Raw genomic sequence first — 22,380 nt, forward strand, 5'->3', positions numbered from 1 at the left:
ATGCTGGAAATGATTGTGACATTGAGAAGATCTGAACATGAGCTGCTTTACAGTCATATGGATAATATATGGATCACAGATTTGATTAATATAAAAAATATTTTCTATTGTTGTAACCCCTGATGGTAGTCAATCCCAAACACTGTATGAATGTAGTCATGCAGTTCTCCTGGTTGGAGATCATAATAAATACAGATAATTTCACAGATACATCTCAAAAAAGAACATACAGTACAGTTCCGTGATATCTAAAGTTGAACTACTTCAATGAAGTGCACAGTAAAAAGGTGATATAAAACATGAACTGATAAAATGAAGAGCTGATCAAATGTAAAAACTGTAACTTGAATGCAATGTAAGTCGCTTTGGATAAAAGCGTCTGCTAAATGCATAAATGTAAATGAGCATAAAACTTTAGAAAACCCAATCTCCAGCATTAGTTTGTTCAAATATATTTTTTATTTTCTTTTTATTCAAATTAGTGGATTCACATTATGAAGTATATGAGATGTAACCACTATATGACAGGTATGGTCATTAACCATCTGTCCCATAACCAATCCTAAACAACAGTAAGTGTGAAACGCATTAGGAAGCGTATCTACTGGAGTCGCTCCTGTTCCAGCCACACCATGGCACTCTGCTGGCTCAGGATTGTGCTGCGTATGACGGCCAGAAGCTCATCCGTGCTGCTCCACACGTTTGGCTCCACCGTGCTGAACATCACAGGAAGAGTCTCGAGCTGTAGCTCCTCCATCTGACAGGTCTCCATCAGGTCCTCCTCTCGGTGGCCCGATAACACCTTCCTGAAACACACACACACAGGTTTCATTGGGGATTAATGTTTGCGTGATATCAAGAGCTCAATGTCGGGTTGATGTTGTGAGTACAATGTCAAGAGACAGAAAGATACAGATCCGCACCTGAACTTGCGTCCCTTCTTGTCTTTGGGTTTGATGTAGATGATGATGGGATAGATGCTCTGCTTTAGGAGATTCTCCACATGATTCAAGCCCAGCTGAAGCAGACAGTGCTTGTCCTGAACACAGACACACAAACACAAAGTTTTGACACAGCTGTGACTGTGTGTGTGTGTGTTAATGTTTACCTGGTTAATAACCTCTTGAATACTCTGTAGTTTGATTTCCAGTGGTTGATCTGTAGAGTCTATGAGGAACACACTCTTATCCTGACGCACACAACTTTCCACTGGCTCTGCACACAATAATAACAACAGGGGAAACAATCCATAAAAGGGATAATAAATTATTGAAATTATGAACTAAAAGGTATCAAGATTTTTAACACAAAAAATTGAATGACATGTTAAAAACAAACCATTTTCAAATAAACAAAGTAAATCCCAGCTGTAAATGCAGTAGCAGTGTTATTTTAGTATCATTGATTTATTAGTCATTTTTAGTCTCAGGTCCGTCGGGGAGTGAATAACCAACACTCTCTCCACCCTCAATACCACGACTGAGGTGAGACCCTTGAGCAAGGCACCGAACCCCCAACTGCTCCCCGGGCACCGCAGCATTGGCTGCCCACTTCTCCGGGTGTATGTTCACTACTGAGTGTACACTTGGATGGGTTAAATGCAGAACACAAATTCCGAGTATGGGTCACCATACTTGGACACACACCACTTTCCTTTCCCCCTTATTAATATTTTGAATTTTTATATATTATCCGTTTTCATTTTAAATTAAGTAAAGTAAAAAAAGCCGTGAAGTATTGTCAAGTATGGTGACCCATACTCGAAATTGGTGCTCTGCGTTTAAAGTGCACACACACAGCAGTGAGTAGTGAACAAATGCGCGCACGCACACACACACACACACACACACACACACACACACACACACACACACACACACACACCCGGAGCAGTGGGCAGCCATGCTGCGGCGCCCGGGGAGCAATTGGGGGTTCGGTGCCTTGCTCAAGGGCACCTCAGTCGTGGTATTGAGGGTGGAGAGAGCGCTGTACATTCACTCCCCCCACCTACAATCCCTGCCGGCCGGGGACTCGAACCCGCAACCTTTCGATTACGAGTCCGACTCTCTAACCATTAGGCCACGACTTCCCCTTAAGTTTAAGATTATCCATTTTGTTTTTTTGATAATAGTATTAAATTTTGAATTAGTTTTTTATATTTCCATTTTTTCTTTTGGAACTTTATTTTTATAAGTACCTCCAGGAGAATGATGATTCGGTCATCTGAAGGACAAGAAGGCCAGCAGAACTAGTGGAGCCAGGAAACTTCCACAAGAAAAAGACTTATTAAAGAACAGAGTGATCATCAGAACCAGAAATCCAGAGATTTCCAGACCTACAAGATTCAGGACTCCAAGCCAAAAAGATTTAGAAACCCACCATGGGATGGATGGGCCTGATGGAACTTCACAAACTGCAACAACAGCATTGACTGCTTCTAGAAGGACTTTCAAAGTAAAAAGAATAAAAAAATGGAAAAGAGAAACAAGGAGAGATCAAACCATTTCAGAGACTATGGACAGCAGTCGTTCCACCAAGATGAAAAACGAGTGGGCAAAGGACATACCCACACAAAGAAATGCACAAAGACACAGACTCACTGCACATGACACTAGAAAGACACATATGCATACTCAAATACAGGATTGTCTATTGAATACACACGTGGACAAAGGATGTTCACATTGATAAAAGGGACAGAACACATGTGAAGAAAACAGCACACACACGTTGCCTGTTGATTGATGTTTTTGCTCCTTTGGCTATGTTTGTACTGTCATCATGTTTAGTACATTTAGAAAATTCCTTTTGCTTTTTGTTGTGGTTCTCAAGTGCTCCTCTCCCAAACCCCCCCCCCCAAAAAAAATAAAAATAAATAAAATAATTGCCAAATTTGAGAAAAGTCTCTGATAAATTTTGCCTGATTAGACGGAGCGATAACCAGTGTGCATGAGGTGATGACCCAATGACGGGTAAGATTTTCCTTTGGCCAGAGGGGGACAACCTAAGACAGGGCTTCACCGCCACTGGGCACTATACCCAGGAAGGGAGGTGTAATCTGTGTAAGGGAGTGGATGTGATGCTTCTTTTGGGCCAAGAGCATCAAAGAGGGGACTGTAAGAATCTATAGTCTGCCTCGACCCAACTTCCACTCCACAATATATTTGATCATGCTCATTCTCTATAATTAAGCCATTTTGGGAAATAAGTCAACAGTTGTTTGTAGACCATTTGGGATGATCAATCCTGAGCAAAAGGTGACCAATTGTAAAATGGTAGCAGGTGTGGGACACAGAGAACCACCTCAGACAAAGGGGTGTCAGAACTTAACCTACAGACCACAGCTGTTACAAAACGAGCATCTTCATTTACATGTAGACTGGAAATGTACAAAAAGTTAGAACTTATGTTCGGGACTGATTCCGACTCCGTTGAACCCAAGGTACTACATGTACTTTGTCACTGCTATGCATCAATAAACTTCTTCAAGATCGTCAAAGTCCTCTTCACTTTCTTTCACTTAACCTGTTAACCATCACCCCCCATTTGGGGCCTCACAGGTAAAAATAACATACCTAAATTAAAAAGGTAACATTTCCTGACAAAGTGCGCTACACAAACAAATTAGGCATCTTTGGAAAGAAGACACTCTTGGCTTTACTATCTATAATCCAGAGTTGATAATGCTCAAAAAGATAAAAAGTTATAGACACGTGCATTGAAAAATATTTTCCCACACTGAATGTTTTTTTATTTCATATACATGAAATATGTCCTGGAGCAATCCAGAAAAGTAATGGGTTGAAAGCCACACGTCTCATGAGTTTATATTTCAAATTTGAAGACGATACCATGAAAAAAAAATAAATGCGATTCCTGCAATATTTTTTCTGAAAATATTTATAGTCCCCCCAGCCCCCGTTTGAGAAAAAATAACCACCAAATGTATTGCGTCCATACAGATAATCATGCAGATACGGCCACATTCCCCACACAATACACAAAATGTTAGAGAAAAAAAAAAAAAAAAAAAGTTTATGGAAAAGCAGATCGCCAAGTTACGGCCCGCTCAGATAACAGCTGCATCACTCGCTGTCTGGAGAGAGCGCCAAATTCAAATAAACTATATTCCGCTTAAGACTTTTTTCCGTGGATGATCTCATTCTGTTTGTAAAACTGTATGCTACAGCACAGTGTTGTTTTTTACCACCAAGACTCTGTTTTTGAGCGTAATTTACAGACGCGAACAATAACTCCAGAAGAAATTAAAACAAAGGAATAGTCATCCTTATTACAATGTTGTGTCGCTGGACTAAAAGTGCTCGCTGGGATGTTGTTCTGTGGACCCTTACCTCTAACTAAACTGGGATTTCAGCAGTGGACGCGTTTGTGACTCGTTATTACAATGATAAAAAGGTACGTACTGATTTTTTTTACTCTGCATGTTTTGATGTGTACTGCTTACACAAATGTAGCAAATACATTCCTTAAGCTTTCCATCGAAAAACAGCGATCTGTCATCGATGCTTGAGGCTTAAACCTTCAGAATGATATAGTTTGTCAAGATTAACTTTGTCCCGTTTAATTTATTCTGTTAGAAAACAATGACACATGCAAACAAAGAGCGTTCAGTGCGCCGGTGATGGTTAACAGGTTAAGAATTTAGGATTTGCTGTCTGTACCGAAGAGAGCAATCATCTCTTTCCATTACATCATATTGCATTGAATGACACGGCATTGTAATAGGGTGAATCACGTCGGTAGCTGCTTTATGCATCGTTAATGTATTGTAGGCTGTGCATTGGCTCAGCCTCAGTGAGGAGATGCACATCCCTAGTCCTAATACTCGGCATAATGGCACCTAGGGTGATGTGGAGAAGAATTGTTGAATGAAGCCGTATTCTTAGCCTTGTAAAGTTACGGTTGAACCACTGATGTCCTACCGTTGATGTCTATGGAGGGTCAGAATGCTCTCAGATTTCAAATCGTGATTCGTTCATCTCTTGGAACCAAGGTCTTAAGGGTTCGGAACGACAGAATTTGAGTGAACTACCCCTTTAACAGCCACTGTGTGGACAAATGCATTTCAACCATGTAAGAACCTCAGATCACAGGTCAAACAGAAGTTTGAGTTTTGACCAGCTTCAAAGAAAATAAAACAGATGCTCGAGGCAACAAAGTGACTGATTTAAGTTTATTTCTTTCATGAATTCTAAAGCCAGACATGAAGCACAATCATGGGCATGGGGGCAGGTACGTGGTCTCAAACGAGTCACCTGAAAGAAAGGGGAAAATTAGCTTAATGGGGTTTAACAGAATTTGGCCAGAAACAGTCACTGAATGCATACTTGGTTGATAGTAGTCATAAACCTCAACGACTGCTGGCTTGAGATTCTGCACTGCAATAACCGGTTTAAGTTGCATCCTGTAGGTCATGGGGACGCCTTTGGGAACCTGTGAGAGAGAAGGGATAAAGAGAAGTACATGAGCATACATATACACGAAGGAGGGCAGATAGAGAATATACCCAGTGGGCATCTCACCTCTTTCAGATACACGAGCACACGATCATCTCCAGCATCAACCCGCTGTACTAATGGTGCAAGTGAATCTGGAGGAGACCCAAGCTGTGAAGATAGATACCGTTGTTTGCAGCCGAAGCAGCTTCAAGTATTTTGGGGCTTGACAATTCATTCAAACATACGAACCAGTGATGTATCTGCTGTGAAACCTGATAGGAGTTTAATATCCACGATAACCATGTTAGTAGTTGGTTTTGCACCATTGTATCTGAATGGAGGGGAAAATGCCGTCAAGTCAAGCTCTTCTGAATTTACAATCTCCACACAAGTCTCAACAATAATGGTTTAATGCTGCTCAGGTGGCAGCCATTTCAACCATGCTTTGATACTAGGGGATGTGGTGCATCAGAACAGTATGATTTGGTCTGCCTTTCATGGGACAGAACGGCTCAGGCACACAGCGGCCTTTGACTGTCCGGTTTGACTAGGGCATCTTTACACAGCCAAGTTGTTCTTACCTTACAGTGAAGTTCAACGTGAGATCAGCTCCACGCACTTTGCAGTCCCTCACCACCGTCACCTCAACGCCAAGTGTTCTGGCAGCTTTAATGGGTGTGGGGATATTGTAGAAACATGCAACCTGGGAACACAAGTCAAAATTTAGAATTCGGCTCAACAGAAGCAGAAGTTAAACAGGTGAAGATACTGACCTGCACGGACACACAGGTGGAGCCCTTTGCTTTAACACTATATTCGCCAGGAATGTTTTTCAACGGCTTCTCCTGATATAGCAGCCTGTTTTTCGGAATCACATCAAAGTTATACACTTCTCCTGCCGAAGATGACTCTACAGTAACGGTGCTGGAGCCCGTCAAGCTGAACACTTCAGTGGCATACAGAGACAGAGCATGAAGAGCCACCACTGTGTCCTAAAAACAAAGCACCAGATTAAAAACCACTCCGATATGGACGATTGCACTTCTGTTTGGTACTTTAAGACACCTGGGTAGAAGAAAAGCCTCCATAGGGATTCTGCTGGGCCACGAGCCAGTTGACAATGCGGTTAGCATAGCTCAGATTAGCTGGCGTGAGAGGCTGTACAGAGAGAACCGCCAGCAGCACATAAGAGCTGATCTCCACCGCCAGAGTGTCACCAGATGTAGTCTGAGACCAATGGAGCTTAGCGCCTTACGAAGAGACAGGAGAGAAAGTTGACGGCAAAAGAACATGGTGAATCTCAAACAAGCTGGTAAAATTTCACCTTCAGAAATGGAAACCCTGTCCAAGGCATTTAAAAGCTGTGAACAAGTGCTGGTCTCTCCAGCCAGACTATAGGTGTAGGCCAGCAGAGCTGTGGCATAAGTGTTTCCCAGGTTCCCAACAAAAGGCGTCAAGCAAGACAGGGCATTGGTGATTACTGGATCCTGAAAGCAAAGGGGAACACACAACGTAACTGAAGGTCAGCTGCTAGGAGCTTGTATAACTGCTGGTAGGCATGTTTTTACCGTGACAAGGACGCCTAGTTCAAGCAGTGATGCAGCAATGTAGCCGGTCATGGTCACGTTATCACCAACACCACCCTAAAAATGGAGCAGCATAATTAAGAGCGGTCTCAACTCAGATCAGTTGTGGCACATTTAAAACCAGCACGCACCTTCATGTCACTGTGGTACAGAGTCCCCTGCTGCATAAAACAGCCATCTGAACCCTGCTTGCTGATCAGCCAATCCTTTGAGCTCTGGAGGCCATTCGGATCAATGAAGATGAAACGCTTTGCTAGGCCAAAAGACCTCATGACGAAGGTGGTCAACCTGGCCATGAAAAAAGTCTCGTTACAAACCACAACAATGTGCAACACAAGAATACTATGAAACGCACCATGTATTGGATGCACCATAACTAAATGTGCTGTATGAACCGTCACTGTGTCTGTAGTTCAGCTGCCCTTGGTATCCTGTACAGGTCAAAAACAAAACCCCGGGAACTCGGTCAGGAAACAGATTACAGCATAATATGCCCCAATACGTAGGATTTGGGATTTAGTCCAAATAAACAATGGATCGGTTTATCCATACCCTTCCGAAGGTAACTGGTGGCGTTCTGTCGGATGGCGTCGGTGAGTTGGCCTGTGACTTCCAAGTACTGCAGGATGTAAATATTGGGAGCAAGAATGATCATATTTTGTTCTCCACAGCCATATGGCATCTGTAATAAGTTGGCAAGATTCTTTAGTGCTCGGCCCATCATGTCCCCTAGAGGAAAAGGTCAAACCAAAAAGCCATATTAGAAACTAAATTGTTGAATGTCCCCTCAAAAGAAAACCCACACTTTACCAAGGACTGAAACGGAGCATCTGGCTGATCCCTGGATAACATTTGTTGGAAACCTTAGAGCCGAGTTTACTGAAACATCACTTCCTGTGGACAGAACAGATCAGCACCGAGTACTAGTCTATTGTTTGAATAAATCCATCCTCCCTGTAAAGCCAAACAAACCCTTTGGACACAGTAGCCAATTCTGGGTGAAGATCCTTTCAACTCCTTCAGGCTAGAAGACAAAAGGCACCAAATCAGTAAAGCAGCATGAGCTCCACGATCAGGCTACAGAAGGTTGGTTAACACTTACCAGAACAAGTAGACTTCGCGAGACTACATCAACACGTCCTCTCTCAGGCGCAGGCACAAACACAGTGCCACATTGGGATGGTTCAGCCTGAGCACTGACGGTCACATTGACAGGTCCTGCAGAGACAGACAGGAAGAGAGCAACAACACCTCAATTTAGGAAGGAGGAAAGAAATAAAGTCCAAAACAGACCGAGAACAGAAGCTGAGAGAATCCATTTGAAGGTCTTTCTCCCATTGGCAGAGAGGGACGATGAGTAAAGCTCATTAAGAGGTTGAAGTGTGAAGTTCGAGGAGGGAGCTGGACTCATTTTAACCTGCCAATGAAAGTCACATTGTTAGTGCACATTTAGTAAAGATAAGGGCATCTTCTCTACATCTTGCAGTGAGAGCTCAAAGCAAGGTGACATACTCCAGTTCTGTTAGAGATGTGTAAGCTGATATTATAGATCTCACAACCAAAGACACATTGCATTAGTGAATCCAGACCTTGATGCACTTGGGCAGATAGTTGAAGACTGTGGCCTTCAGCTCAAAAGACTCCCCACGGATGATGGAGTAAGGCAGGGAGAGCTCCAGGAAGAAGGGCTGGAAGACAGTCATCTTAACAGGAGGAGCCAAACCAAAACCTTTGGAGGACAAGCAGAATGCTTCCGTTTCCCATGTGGTGATGGTGTCAGGAACCTTAAGGGGAACTCGTGTGGATCCAGAGTCTCTGAAGGACAAACGAAAGTATAAATGAAGGGGGCAGGAGAGGTAAACCAATTGGGGCCAAGTGGCTTTAGATCTGGGCCCGTTGTCACAAACAGTCTTACCGCTAAGACTTCTCCTAAATGGCAGTAAAAGTGTAGCCAAGTGTTTTTAAACCCTTCATAAAGCTGCTGAGACAAACTTTTAGCTAAAAGACTTCCTTATAGTAAGAGTAAGGGGGTGGGGTTTACCTAGTTGCTATGGATGAGTTCAGCATGCTTACCAACCATGCACAGTGATAGACTGTCAGATTTATTCATAGAAATGGTACAGCACAATATGCTGTTGCTGTACTCAAAAGGTTTAATAAAAAAAAGTGCCACAGATTAAAACGCAGGATAAGCGTCACTAGTTAAGCAAGTGTTCAGCTTAGTGTCTGCCTTTTACATGCATGCTTTTCAAAAACAGTTAGTGGCTAGGTCTACGTAAATGGCCTTTTAATTAACAGCAGAATCATCTTGGCTGATAGTAATGCATGCAAACAGTTAAAAAAAAAGCCACACAACTGGATGTTAATGAAAACAAGGACATAGAACGCAAGTATTTTAGAAACTTTATTTTTAAAAGGTTAGCCCCAAGCTTTCCTTCTGAGGCAGATTGCCAGCAACAGCCATTTTAGGGTAGTTTGTAGCTCGGTCTTAGTGACTCAGGAGTCCTCTTCACTACTAACGTTTCACAGATTTAGGAGCTACCCAGATAGCACATGTACATCTGCAAGATAGGTTAAAGATCTCTTGATCTGGAAAGCATCTGCGGTGTACAAACGTCTGACATCTGAATCATAACCCTCTTAAAGACATCCAATAGAAGTCCATTTGACATCTAAAAGGAAACGTCCTATAGACGCATTGCAGAGGAGCAAACACGTCTTGGAGATGTCTTTCATGTTTGGATTTACATCTGCGAGACGGACGTGCGCTATCAGGGTAGTTTTAACATCAAAACACTGAAAGCAAACGTTTAGGGGTCCTAAATTTAGGACGGACTTGCCCATCAATTTTAGGGTTCTCTCCCAAATTGGCAAGTTATGAGCTACTTTTAGCCTCAAGATTGTGAAAACAGGCCCAGGGGAATCAAACCCAGTTCCTGGAGGGCCACAGCCTGGCAGAATTTAGGATTCAACCCTATAAGTCACCCGATCCAGCTAGACAAGTTCTTCAAGCACTACATGAAACGAGATGCTTTACTAACCCCACTTGAACAAGCTGCCAGATCCAGGTTTCTGGAAAGTAAGTCCTGACGGTCACGTCAAAGGAGCTGCTCTCGCCTCCAGCACTCTCTGCCATTGGTGCAGGAGCCATTGCAAAGGCTACAGGACCACGAACATACATCACTGTAAGAGAAGAGCCATTAATACCAGGACTGCAACAGCCAACTGAGGTTTGTCCATTCATTAGATAAGTGAAGTCTGTGCACCAGGCTCTCATTTTTAAGAGCCATTCTGATGGTGCGGTAGCACACTTAACTCCAAGATAAGATATTAAATGGTGGTCTTAAGGGGTGCAAGTCGTTTCATTACATGTTTTGCAGGGTACATGCAAGGATTCACGTCACCAGAATAAGTATTCATTTTGCATTGAAAGCTTAGTTAACACCAATTAGTACATCTTGCCATTCAATGCACCATATCGGGAATAACACCGTTTAGGCCTTTGCGGTAACAACCCTATACAGACCATCATCCAGCAAGCCTTAGACACTTTAAACTTACGAGACACTTAGATCAAGACCCTATCAGCCATACCGTCATGGAAGTTGCGATAGTAATTCAGGCCTCTGTACGTCAGGCAGTGAGGTTCTCGGACAGGCAGATTCGTGGCAACCTTCATCCCCACACTCTGTCAAAGCAGAGGACGCATTTAAAAAAAAAAAAAAAAAAAAAAAAAAACCACACACTACATTACAAGCCATTTCCTACCTTGAAAGCTTCGTAAGCTTGGTCAGGAAGAACAGCTCGACGGGGTCGAACATTCAGGCACTCCTGTTCATCCTCAACGCCAAATGGATAATCTGATAGCGAACGCACTGGGAGCAAGTTGAACACCTAAAAACAGGGGGGGGGGGGGGGTCAATGTCAAAAACACCTCGTTAAGCTAAATTTAAGACATGTCCTGGAGCACCCAAGGCACTGTACTGTTTGTGTGTCCCCCTGATTTAACATCCAATTCAACTGCTCCGTAGAGACCAGATTGGGTGTCCAAGAAGGGAAACGTACAAAATGTTGCACAAACAAGCAGTGCTCCAGGGCTTGCTTGAAAACCCCAGGTGGGGATCTTGAAGCAAACCAACTATGGCACATTGGGGAACCTAGTCAAACACGATTTAGTAAAAAAAAAAAAAAAAAATCCACCCCCCCAATAGGCATGTCAGCAATAGATGTTAATCCAGCCAAGTTAAACTAGGAGATCTGATCAGTGGCACATGGTTACCGCTTCTGCAGTCAGACGTCTCCCGGACTCCATGATCAGGACACTCTGATCAACAGCGCCGAGGCCACACAGGGATCCTGCTTCAGCAGAGACAGTCAAAATGTTTCCCTCAGCAGGAACAGCCGTATCAGGAGAAAACTGCAGAGACACCTGGAACAAGAACCAGCTCACACGCTGAAGGACAAATCATGAGTACTCGCATGAAGTAGAGCGGTGAAAGGTCCAGATACCTTGTTTTGGAAACACGTTTCAGTGTCAAAAGATGCACTTGTAGCAACAATATTCTCACTGGGCAGAACGCAGAAGGCCAGAATCTGGACTGCTGGAGCCATAGGGACACCGACAGACAGCTCAAACGACACTGTACCACTTGTAAGTGTATTCAAAGCCCTCGCTGTGACCTTCTGAAATCCATGCCGAACAATCACTCCTCTGGATAAGACCTGACAGAAGACAGACTGGTGCATAAAGAGTGTCTACAAGTGGACTATAGCACTGTCATCAAAACAAAGGGTCACAGAACCAGAGTCCACTCACCATATAGATGATGTCTGCACTGTAGTCACCAGTCTCTCCAACAAACAAATACTTGACCAAAACTGGATACTTGGTGCCACATTTCAGTGGCTGCTCAAGCTTCACTATTGTCAGTTCACTGAATGTTGGATTGTCTGGAGTAGTATGGAAAAGCGACACAGTCCTCGTATCGGTGCTGAAGTATGGCGATTTATAACCATAAACAACCTCTGCAGTTGCACTTGCCTGAGGAACCGGATAATAGAATTGGTTTTTGCAAGAAGTCTTCATTTAAAAATAGGATAAAAGGCAAATCGTACCACCAAATTCAGATCTGCTTTAGGGAAGTCGGCAGTGTTGAGGGAGAAAGTAGCAAGTCCATTTTGGTTTGTGGTCAGATTCAACAGCAGTTTGTTGGGCCATTGGCTACCATCCAGGAGATAGACTGCCTTGCTTGCCATTGAAGTCCCATTGAAATAAGATGCCAAGATCTGTTGGGAAAGAAGGTTAGAAAAAAAAAGGTAACCAGCGAGCATAACTTTCTATTAAGAAATAAACCTCAACTTGCCTTTCCATTAATCACTAATCCAGTGTCAAAGAAACCTGGCAGCTCCAAAAACGTGACCTTGCCAACTTCAAACGTAATGGACACAGTTGTGGATTTGGACATCACCATGTCTGGGAGGACAGTAGTGCCACAAACATGAATGCACCAAATAAAGACAAGTCACTGGCTCAAATCTACCAACAACTCACCGGTTCCCTCCTCGGTGACGTTCACGTTAACAAGAAATGAATCTTGCAGGTTATCTTCAAATTTGGTGCCGAAAAATGCTGACGTACTGAAGGTAAGGGAAGCACAACCAGTGTCGTTCATCTGGTAGCAGAACAAAAAGTCAGATTTAAGAGTAGATTTCGCTGTCGGGTGGAAACCACCTACGTCCAAATTGGCAGCGTCATTTCACAAATCGATGCTATTGGCCAGTCCCCACATGGGTCTGTTTTTTTATTTATTTACAAATTAGCCATTTTTCAACACTTTAGATTTGGTTAGAGCAAATCTCTTAACTCCGTTGGACACTTCAACTGTCTGAGAAGTCTCGTAACTCCACAGGAGCCTCGCGGCATTAGGTCTCAAGATTGAAAGTCACAACGGATCCTCGTCGAGCAACACGTCCTTCGAGGCAAGTGTCCTCAAAACACTGGTTATTCATGATTCCGTTATATGAATTATATAATGGTTCATCTCTCTCTTGAAGTAATGGTAGTGCTAAGGTGTAATGTATCGTTTCTGAGGATAGATTTTTAAGCCTTTAAAAATGGAGTTTAGGAAGATGCATGCAACCACGGTCATTAGCTTTGGTTTACCATTGAAGCCTTCTCGTCAAAAGGCTCAGCGTGGCCACAGACTTTAATGAACACAGACGGCGCTGCTGCCAGCATTCTTATCTCCGATTAAACGTGATTTTGGGGAAATGTTAATGTTGGTACACAACAGTATATGATAGCAATATAAGGTATAATTGCAACTTTAATGATACAATGTTTAATAATTCAATATTGTATTTTCATTTCCTGAGAAATAATGGTTGGAAATGAGAGGATTCTGCCCAACAGCAATTTGCAGAAAAGAGGGGAATAAAGATCCTGCTCTGTACAGCAAGTCACATACCTTGGTGGTTTTAATTAGACACACACGAGACACGCCAGGGACCACAGAGTATGGAAATGGCTCACGACACACTTCCACCAACGCGTCACCAGGTACAGGTTGACCATATGTGTATCTGAGAAAAACGTTGAGATCAAACGCACACCAAACAAAACGTCAAGAAAATAAGAGCTTACTCTTACTTGGCACAAGCCTCAACTTTCAGTCCCACATCTCCCACACTATGCATCTGCGGTACAGTTTCAGTGACTGAAAACTTGGGTAAAACTAAACCAGAAACAAATGCTTCAAGTCAGGACCGGAGAGGTGTCATCAGATCTACCAGTTGCACATCACATGTGGTGACTTACCATACTTTTTCACCTCAAAAACCTGCGAGAACATTCGGTCACCAATGAAAGCCCTCAATGTGTACATCCCGTCCTGAGCCTCTGGGTTTAACTGGTGAGAAAGCTGCAATATCCATGTCATTGATGAGACATTTGTCCACTGACCAATGCGGTTACTATGACTGTCCTATTGAGAGGGACAAAGCTTGGAATAAGAAACTGCAAGCCAAAAGTTAAAGTAAAAACAGAGAACATGTAGAAGTAAACCAGTGTTGATTCTATCCAAAGACCTGATCCAGAACAAGCTTACCTCCACCACCACTAGACTATACTGTAAAGACAAACAGTAATATTAGGCATTCAAGTACTAAAAAAAATAAAAATTAAAAAAGGCACTGAAAGATTAGAAGCAGATCAGGCCTTACCATTTGATCAAGAGGAACAAATTTAGCATCCATGGTCACAACCCTGAAGTTGACTGCAGAAGGGACACGGATAAATTGATAAAGAATTTGAACAAGGGGAGTCCATTAAGCCAAGTTCTGATCACTTCTAGCATTTATCCAAGGGTCATTTGTAGCTCACCAGTTTGTCCTGGGTTGTAGATGGGTTTGTCTGTTTGGATGAAGGTCAAAGGCAGGTAGGATCTAAACATCACTTTCCTCTCTTCAGTCATTTTGAAGAACCTCCCTTGAAGTATCACCCTCAAGCTCTGCACTAATTCACCATCTACTCGAGGAGCCTGTAAAGAAACACATTGTTAAGGATGAGGGGGGATGAGTGTTGCATGTGCCACACATTGACAAACCTGAAATCTAAAACAGCTGTGAAACTCTGTCAAAGAGCTCCGCTGCCCAAGCAGGGTTGTCCTATTTTTCTCATCAACCAGAAACATGGTCATTGTGAGACTTTCGTTGGGTTTTAAGAGACTCCAACAAAAGTTGGCAGCAGAGCCAGACTCAATCAACGCAGGAAACGTCACCAAGAAGGATCTGTGAAAACATCAGACTGACATTTATCATCAGCAGTAATAAATCAGATCAGCAAACATTCCATAATATTAGGAGAGACTAAAAACGGACCACAAGGAAACAGGTTAAAACAAAAACAACTTTTCTCTCTCAAAACCAATTTACTTACGGTCTGGATCTCTGTCCATCAACAGCAAAGAAGAAAAGGGCTAAAATGAGCCCTTTCCAAACACAAATCGCCTTCATAGCCATGAAGCACAATCATCCAAGACTATAGCCCCAAATCAGGTCACGAACTTCAGAAACACTGCAGAACTCTATCAAGCTCTGTCACTCTCAATCACCTGCACCAATGGCCAATATTTAAACGCTCTTAATTGGAATCATTAAGCTCGTTAATTTCAATAATTAACCTCCAACCTGGAATAATTTGGTCGGTTTATTACAATCTAGTTTAGCTTTAAAACATAATACATACAGGGGCCTGTTTCATAAAACAAGTTTACCAAATAAGCCAGAGGGGTATTGCACAAAAGCAAGATAAGGGATTAAGCTGGGATTTTCCAGTTATCCTGTCTGAATTTAGCCCTGACTCGGTTGCATGAAGGGAGGCTAAATTAATCTACATTAAGTTACTATGGAGATTTACACTTTGCAGGTAGCCTGCTCCGGAGCAGGCTAACATCCAGGCTAAGATTAATCCTAGTGATTTATCGGCTAGTTCCTCCCTAAATCCTACTAGATATTGTGTTGTAGTCACTTCATGGTCCTGCATTAAAATACTAGGGCCCGGTTTCACAAACGGTGCTTAGCTTAAGCCAGGACTAGGCCTTAGTTCAATTAAGATATTTAAACAACTTTTACAAAAATGCCTAAGAAGAAAACATTACAGGTGTGCATCTTGACACAGAACAATGACACTGACATATTTTAAGATATGTCAGAGCAAGATATTTTCAGTTGGGACAGCTCAAACATGCATTTTAGTCTGGGACTAGCTTAAGCCTTGTCTATGAAACCGGGGGTAGATATACTGTCATTCATCTAAGTATGCGTACTGTTATTTTAGTTATTATTGAAAACTGCTGTTCATTTCACTGTCAGAGGTTTGATGAATATATATATTATTCGAGATTTAAAGCATTTATTGTCATACACCCAGTGAGGAAAGCGGATTTTCCTGAGCAATTATTACTTTGCTGTCCACAATGAATGCCAACACAGTGCAAAAGAACTATACTATACAATATGAGAAATAGAATATAGACTGTGTATATCTATATATGCAAGTATAGAGTAGAAATGTACTGTTGAATGAGAACAAATGTCAATATATTATATTTTATTGCAGTTGATGAGATAAGAAATGGCTCATGAAGTTGCAAATGTGGTTTCAATTAAGTCCGTAATGAGGTCAATATGTAGTATATATAGACTAAAGATTTGTGTGTTTCCTATTCACAATGGTTTGCCCTTTGTTGGATGATGTAGTTGATGAGGAAGTTTTAATACTCAGACGAGCATTCAGGCATGAAAGAGTCTTCCGAGATAGGGCAGACCCATTGGCCTTTTCAGACGAATATCTGACTGAGAGGTACAGTTTCTCAGGTGATGGCATCAGATATTTGTGTAGGCTGCTGGGTCCAAACATACAGCACAGGACAGCACGGAGCCATGCTCTCACTGTCCCACAGATGGTCTGCGTAGCACTGCGATTCTTTGCAAGTGGCATGTTTCTGTATTCTGTCGGTGATGCAGAAAACCTCAATAAAGCCACTATTTGCCGCACAATAAGAAATGTAAGTCTGACATTGAAATCTCTTGTGCACATATTTATCACCTTCCCTGGTCACAGAAGATTCATCCACATCAAGGAGGAGTTCTACAAGATTGCAGGTAACACGAATAATAACAGATTACTACAAATGGTACATTAGCAGTCACAGTATGACACTCATTATTTTGTTTTACAGCTTTTCCTAATGTAATTGGTACAGTGGATTGCACCCATATTCGTATCCAACGCCCCTCAGATTGTTAACAGGAAATCCTTCCACTGTGTCAATGTTCAGTTAAGAATGAGTTATGGTTACTGTCAGCTACATAATTATTCTGTGCATTAAATGACCTTAATAGGCTATATATTTTTACAGATGATCTGTGATGCTGACTGCCCTATCACAAATTTAGAGGCAAAGTGGCCTGGCTCAGTCCATGACTCCAGAATCTTTCGGGCCAGTAGAATTCACCAGAGACTCCTCTCTAGGTAAGCCACCCCATTTTTTTAAGCACCTTGAACATCAAGAGTACAGTACTTGTAAGAATTATGTTTTGTATTCGCAGGGGAGTTCTCTGGTGTGCGCTGCTGGGGGACAAAGGCTATGCCTGTGAGACATTTCTGATGACTCCCCTTACAGACCCCCAAACTCCAGCACAGCAAGCTTACAACCATGCCCATGCCGAAACCAGGGCTCGAATTGAAATGACCTTCGGCCTCCTGAAATCACTATTTCAGTGCCTGCACCACCTGAGGGTCTCCCCAGACAGAACATGTGACGTGACTGTTGCCTGCACAGTGCTGCACAATATTGCCAGCCTAAGAAAAGAAAGGGCTCCCAGAGTTGCTTTGGATGTTGATTGGGACAATGCTGCCATATTCCCAGATAACAGAAATGGTAGACTTGTTAGAGAACAATACATTGCAAATTATTTCAGTTAATTTAGTTTTGATTTAGCCCATCCCTTAATAAGGGATAATGTAGGCTATATAACTTTTTCATGTGTACATGAATTTTATTTGGCATCGGTAGCACACACTGTGGTTATCTTCCCAAATTCTAGTTCCACTTCACTGGCTCAATAACTATAAAGTGTACTTGACATTCATAAAAAAAAAAGTTACAAGACCACATTGGTTTTGGAATATTTTTCTTTTATTATTTAGCTGTTATCACTTGTCAGCTTTGGAGAGAAACAATTATGATGATTAATACATTGTGTTACAGTCATGGTTACAGTATGAACTGAAGTCACTTACTTCTCTTTCTAGTTTCTGGATTTCCAGTTCTAGTTTCCTCAGTGTCTTGCGTTTAATTTGCATCTCAAGGTCCATGTCCTGCAGCTTTCTTTTGTTCACATCAATCTTGACTTCTGTCAGCTCGATCTGTCTCTTAAGATGTGTTGTGTAGAGATATCTGACAGTTTGTGAATTCTGTCAACACCTTTTATTTAGCATAGCAGAATTTTTGCATAATGTAAATTTACTTTAGGCAATACTCACTATGTTACCAGGCTGCCCAATGTCAGGATCCTGTAACAAATGATATTTTCTATTAGTAACACTTCCCTGACTTATCTATTATGAACTTAAAAAAATGTGTCCATTTCCACAAAATTGACATGATACCTCGAGCCTTCTGGAGTCCAGCGACACGGTCTCATCATCGGCAGAAGTGCACTCCACTGCCGTAGATGTGGCTTCCCTCTGCCATATTCAATACATACACCTCTACTTTTTTCGAAAGACATCCTGGGATTTTTAATGACCACAGAGAGTCAGGACCTCGGTTTAACATCTCATCCAAAAGACGGTGCTTTTTTTGACAGTATAGTGTCCCCGTCACTATACTGGGGTGTTAGGACCCACACAGACCACAGGGTGAGCACCCCCTGCTGGCCTCACTAACACCTCTTCCAACAGCAACCTAGTTTTCCCAGGAGGTCTCCCATCCAGGTACTGACCAGCTCAACCCTGCTTAGCTTCAGTGGGCAACCAGTCTTGGGCTACAGGGTGATATGGCTGTGGGATAGATAGATACAAATGATAAAATAGATTAGATGGATAAAAATAGAGCAAATTATCTGATTATAGATTACATCAAATCAATTAGAAACAAAACCTACATACAAATAGATAAGAGTAAAAAGATTAAACAGATTATAGACATAAAAGAAACTAAATAGATCAAATAGATGCACATAGTGGGTAGGTGTTTGCAATTATTCTTCATGTTAAATGCATGTCCACTGGTCACATTTAAGGCAAAGTATACAATTATTTTGGAAAATGACAAGTAACTCCTTGAATTGTAATTATGAGGGTTTCAGTGGAGCACTGGTTATTTGGACTACTTACGCATTCAATCGGTCCGCTATTGTTTGCCAGGCATTCTCTCTTTGCTTTATTACAGCAGCTGTATTGCCTTTTTTTACATATTATATGTTTCACTTCTTCATACGTTTCCATAAGAAGCTGTTGCTCATTAGGCGAAAAGTATGCCGCACGGGTTTTGTCGATTTTTGCATCGGTGATTCTGTGATCGATTTCGTGATCTTTTTAAGAATGCCGTGAACGTGCATTTATCCAAACTATACAGGTCCTTTTCAAAAAATTAGCATATTGTGATAAAGTTCATTATTTTCTGTAATGTACTGATAAACATTAGACTTTCATATATTTTAGATTCATTACAACACAACTGAAGTAGTTCAAGCCTTTTATTGTTTTAATATTGATGATTTTGTCATACAGCTCATGAAAACCCAAAATTCCTATCTCAAAAAATTAGCATATTTCATCCGACCAATAAAAGAAAAGTGTTTTTAATACAAAAAAAAAAAGTCAACCTTCAAATAATTATGTTCAGTTATGCACTCAATACTTGGTCGGGAATCCTTTTGCAGAAATGACTGCTTCAATGCGGCGTGGCATGGAGGCAATCAGCCTGTGGCACTGCTGAGGTGTTATGGAGGCCCAGGATGCTTCGATAGCGGCCTTAAGCTCATCCAGAGTGTTGGGTCTTGCGTCTCTCAACTTTCTCTTCACAATATCCCACAGATTCTCTATGGGGTTCAGGTCAGGAGAGTTGGCAGGCCAATTGAGCACAGTAATACCATGGTCAGTAAACCATTTACCAGTGGTTTTGGCACTGTGAGCAGGTGCCAGGTCGTGCTGAAAAATGAAATCTTCATCTCCATAAAGCTTTTCAGCAGATGGAAGCATGAAGTGCTCCAAAATCTCCTGATAGCTAGCTGCATTGACCCTGCCCTTGATAAAACACAGTGGACCAACACCAGCATCACTGACTGTGGGTACTTGACACTGGACTTCAGGCATTTTGGCATTTCCCTCTCCCCAGTCTTCCTCCAGACTCTGGCACCTTGATTTCCGAATGACATGCAAAATTTGCTTTCATCCGAAAAAAGTACTTTGGACCACTGAGCAACAGTCCAGTGCTGCTTCTCTGTAGCCCAGGTCAGGCGCTTCTGCCGCTGTTTCTGGTTCAAAAGTGGCTTGACCTGGGGAATGCGGCACCTGTAGCCCATTTCCTGCACACGCCTGTACACGGTGGCTCTGGATGTTTCTACTCCAGACTCAGTCCACTGCTTCCGCAGGTCCCCCAAGGTCTGGAATCGGTCCTTCTCCACAATCTTCCTCAGGGTCCGGTCACCTCTTCTCGTTGTGCTGCGTTTTCTGCCACACTTTTTCCTTCCCACAGACTTCCCACTGAGGTGCCTTGATACAGCACTCTGGGAACAGCCTATTCGTTCAGAAATTTCTTTCTGTGTCTTACCCTCTTGCTTGAGGGTGTCAATGATGGCCTTCTGGACAGCAGTCAGGTCGGCAGTCTTACCCATGATTGCGGTTTTGAGTAATGAACCAGGCTGGGAGTTTTTAAAAGCCTCAGGAATCTTTTGCAGGTGTTTAGAGTAAATTAGTTGATTCAGATGATTAGGTTAATAGCTCGTTTAGAGAACCTTTTCATGATATGCTAATTTTTTGAGATAGGAATTTTGGGTTTTCATGAGCTGTATGCCAAAATCATCAATATTAAAACAATAAAAGGCTTGAACTACTTCAGTTGTGTTGTAATGAATCTAAAATATATGAAAGTCTAATGTTTATCAGTACATTACAGAAAATAATGAACTTTATCACAATATGCTAATTTTTTGAAAAGGACCTGTATACTCCTGGCTTGACATATCCACGCGTTCTCATCCTGGCTCAGCAAACGTGCAACGGATTAAGACAGGATGCACTGATTAAACTAGGTCAAGCTGCGACTGTTCTGTTATCCTGGCTTTCTTAATTCTACTTTTGTGCAATACCCCTCAGGTTTATTTCAGTTAGTCTGACTTATTGTCAGTTGATTTGGTTCAAAATAGGTCAGACTAACTGAAATAAGCTTGGCTTAAACCTGCTACTATTACATGCTTTATTTTCAAGCAATGGAAATGTATTGAGGGCGGAGTTAATAAGTTGAAGATAAAAGATTTAAAATCCTTTTCGAGCAATGATTTTACATCTTTTATCTTGAACTTGTTAACTCCGTCTTTAAAATGAAGCATGTTTCCAATAATTAGTATCACTGCTATTAGTGCAGATGATTGCAAGCAGCTTAAATAAAGCACAGAACGATGGAACCAAAAATAACTTGGCGTTTCTGAAAGAGACGCCCGATTCGTGTTTAGTTTCATCGAGGGAGATTTAAGTCCTGCTGTTTGTTTTCTGCTGATGAATTGCCAACTAAATTGAGAATAGATTGAGAAGTAGCTTTGCGATAATAAATTATTGAAATTATGAACTAAAAGGTATCAAGATTTTTAACACAAAAAATTTTATGACATGTTAAAAACAAACCATTTTCAAATAAACAAAGTAAATCCCAGCTGTAAATGCAGTAGCAGTGTTATTTTAGTATCATTGATTTATTAGTCATTTTTAGTCTCAGGTCCGTCGGGGAGTGAATAACCAACACTCTCTCCACCCTCAATACCACGACTGAGGTGAGACCCTTGAGCAAGGCACCGAACCCCCAACTGCTCCCCGGGCGCCGCAGCATTGGCTGCCCACTGCTCCGGGTGTATGTTCACTACTGAGTGTACACTTGGATGGGTTAAATGCAGAACACAAATTCCGAGTATGGGTCACCATACTTGGCCACACACCACTTCCCTTTCCCCCTTATTAATATTTTGAATTTTTATATAGTATTCGTTTTCATTTTAAATGAAGTTTAAGATTATCCATTTTCATTTCATTTCGTTTTTTTTTTTTTTTTGTTGTTTTTTTTGATACTATTAAACTTTGAATTAGTTTTTTATATTTCCATTTTTTCTTTTGTAACTTTATTTTTATAAGTAGTAATAAAAGTAGTAATTTCCATGTGTGTTTGTGCCATGTTTAGTATTTTTTTTTATATATTTTAGTGGTAGTACTGTAGCATTTAGTAAATTTTTCTATCTTCGTTTAAATTTTAGTTCAAGTTTTACTATTTATTTTATGCTTGTTTTGTCATCCTTAGTAATTTTAGTAGGTTATTTAAGCATATATATATATAAGTGGTGTCAAAATTAGCACGTTAACACAGACGAATAAGTTTCTCAGTTTAGCGCGTTAAAAATATTTAATGCTATTAACACAGGGGCGGGGCCAGTTTTGGCCACCCCACTCAAAACTGGGCCACGATCAGCCCCGAAAAAACGGTGCAAAAGGTTTATTAAACGGAAATGGTGGTTCGTTGAACACCTTGTTCTGATGACACAAGAGTTGCAACTATGGAAGC

General features: G+C 41.6%; 3 protein-coding genes across 3 annotated transcripts in view; all 3 read right to left on the minus strand.

The window, feature by feature from the left end:
- LOC306861337 (alpha-2-macroglobulin-like) overlaps nt 1–16,544 on the minus strand; it is a gene marked incomplete at its 5' end in the record, with an annotated part of 23,085 nt that extends 6,541 nt beyond the window's left edge. The window contains 36 exons of the mRNA XM_079403548.1: nt 632–806; nt 924–1,039; nt 1,109–1,215; nt 5,349–5,454; nt 5,544–5,627; nt 5,709–5,790; nt 6,041–6,162; nt 6,233–6,451; nt 6,525–6,709; nt 6,784–6,946; nt 7,028–7,102; nt 7,177–7,333; nt 7,401–7,476; nt 7,598–7,774; nt 7,856–7,939; nt 8,018–8,069; nt 8,148–8,263; nt 8,339–8,462; nt 8,635–8,860; nt 10,087–10,204; nt 10,640–10,733; nt 10,814–10,939; nt 11,325–11,474; nt 11,555–11,767; nt 11,862–12,086; nt 12,161–12,331; nt 12,409–12,518; nt 12,597–12,717; nt 13,513–13,627; nt 13,695–13,779; nt 13,863–14,028; nt 14,152–14,172; nt 14,267–14,319; nt 14,427–14,583; nt 14,650–14,833; nt 16,372–16,544. Of these exons, the coding sequence (XP_079259674.1) occupies nt 632–806; nt 924–1,039; nt 1,109–1,215; nt 5,349–5,454; nt 5,544–5,627; nt 5,709–5,790; nt 6,041–6,162; nt 6,233–6,451; nt 6,525–6,709; nt 6,784–6,946; nt 7,028–7,102; nt 7,177–7,333; nt 7,401–7,476; nt 7,598–7,774; nt 7,856–7,939; nt 8,018–8,069; nt 8,148–8,263; nt 8,339–8,462; nt 8,635–8,860; nt 10,087–10,204; nt 10,640–10,733; nt 10,814–10,939; nt 11,325–11,474; nt 11,555–11,767; nt 11,862–12,086; nt 12,161–12,331; nt 12,409–12,518; nt 12,597–12,717; nt 13,513–13,627; nt 13,695–13,779; nt 13,863–14,028; nt 14,152–14,172; nt 14,267–14,319; nt 14,427–14,583; nt 14,650–14,833; nt 16,372–16,544 (4,728 nt within the window). The remainder of the gene's footprint in view (nt 1–631; nt 807–923; nt 1,040–1,108; nt 1,216–5,348; nt 5,455–5,543; nt 5,628–5,708; nt 5,791–6,040; nt 6,163–6,232; nt 6,452–6,524; nt 6,710–6,783; nt 6,947–7,027; nt 7,103–7,176; nt 7,334–7,400; nt 7,477–7,597; nt 7,775–7,855; nt 7,940–8,017; nt 8,070–8,147; nt 8,264–8,338; nt 8,463–8,634; nt 8,861–10,086; nt 10,205–10,639; nt 10,734–10,813; nt 10,940–11,324; nt 11,475–11,554; nt 11,768–11,861; nt 12,087–12,160; nt 12,332–12,408; nt 12,519–12,596; nt 12,718–13,512; nt 13,628–13,694; nt 13,780–13,862; nt 14,029–14,151; nt 14,173–14,266; nt 14,320–14,426; nt 14,584–14,649; nt 14,834–16,371) is intronic.
- The window catches only part of LOC306868633 (caspase recruitment domain-containing protein 10-like), a gene marked incomplete at both ends in the record, with an annotated part of 72,505 nt that overhangs the window by 22,398 nt on the left and 27,727 nt on the right, over nt 1–22,380 (minus strand). The window lies entirely within an intron of this gene.
- Nucleotides 16,414–21,163, minus strand: LOC306861346 (uncharacterized protein; the record flags this gene model as incomplete). Its single annotated transcript, XM_079403560.1, has 5 exons — nt 16,414–16,694; nt 17,850–18,023; nt 18,093–18,122; nt 18,219–18,296; nt 21,119–21,163. The coding sequence occupies 5 exons, from the start codon at nt 21,161–21,163 to the stop codon at nt 16,662–16,664; spliced, it is 360 nt and encodes a 119-aa protein (XP_079259686.1). The 3' UTR covers nt 16,414–16,661.

Source organism: Barbus barbus (assembly GCF_936440315.1).
Source record: "Barbus barbus genome assembly, chromosome: 4".
Lineage (NCBI taxonomy): Eukaryota > Metazoa > Chordata > Actinopteri > Cypriniformes > Cyprinidae > Barbus > Barbus barbus.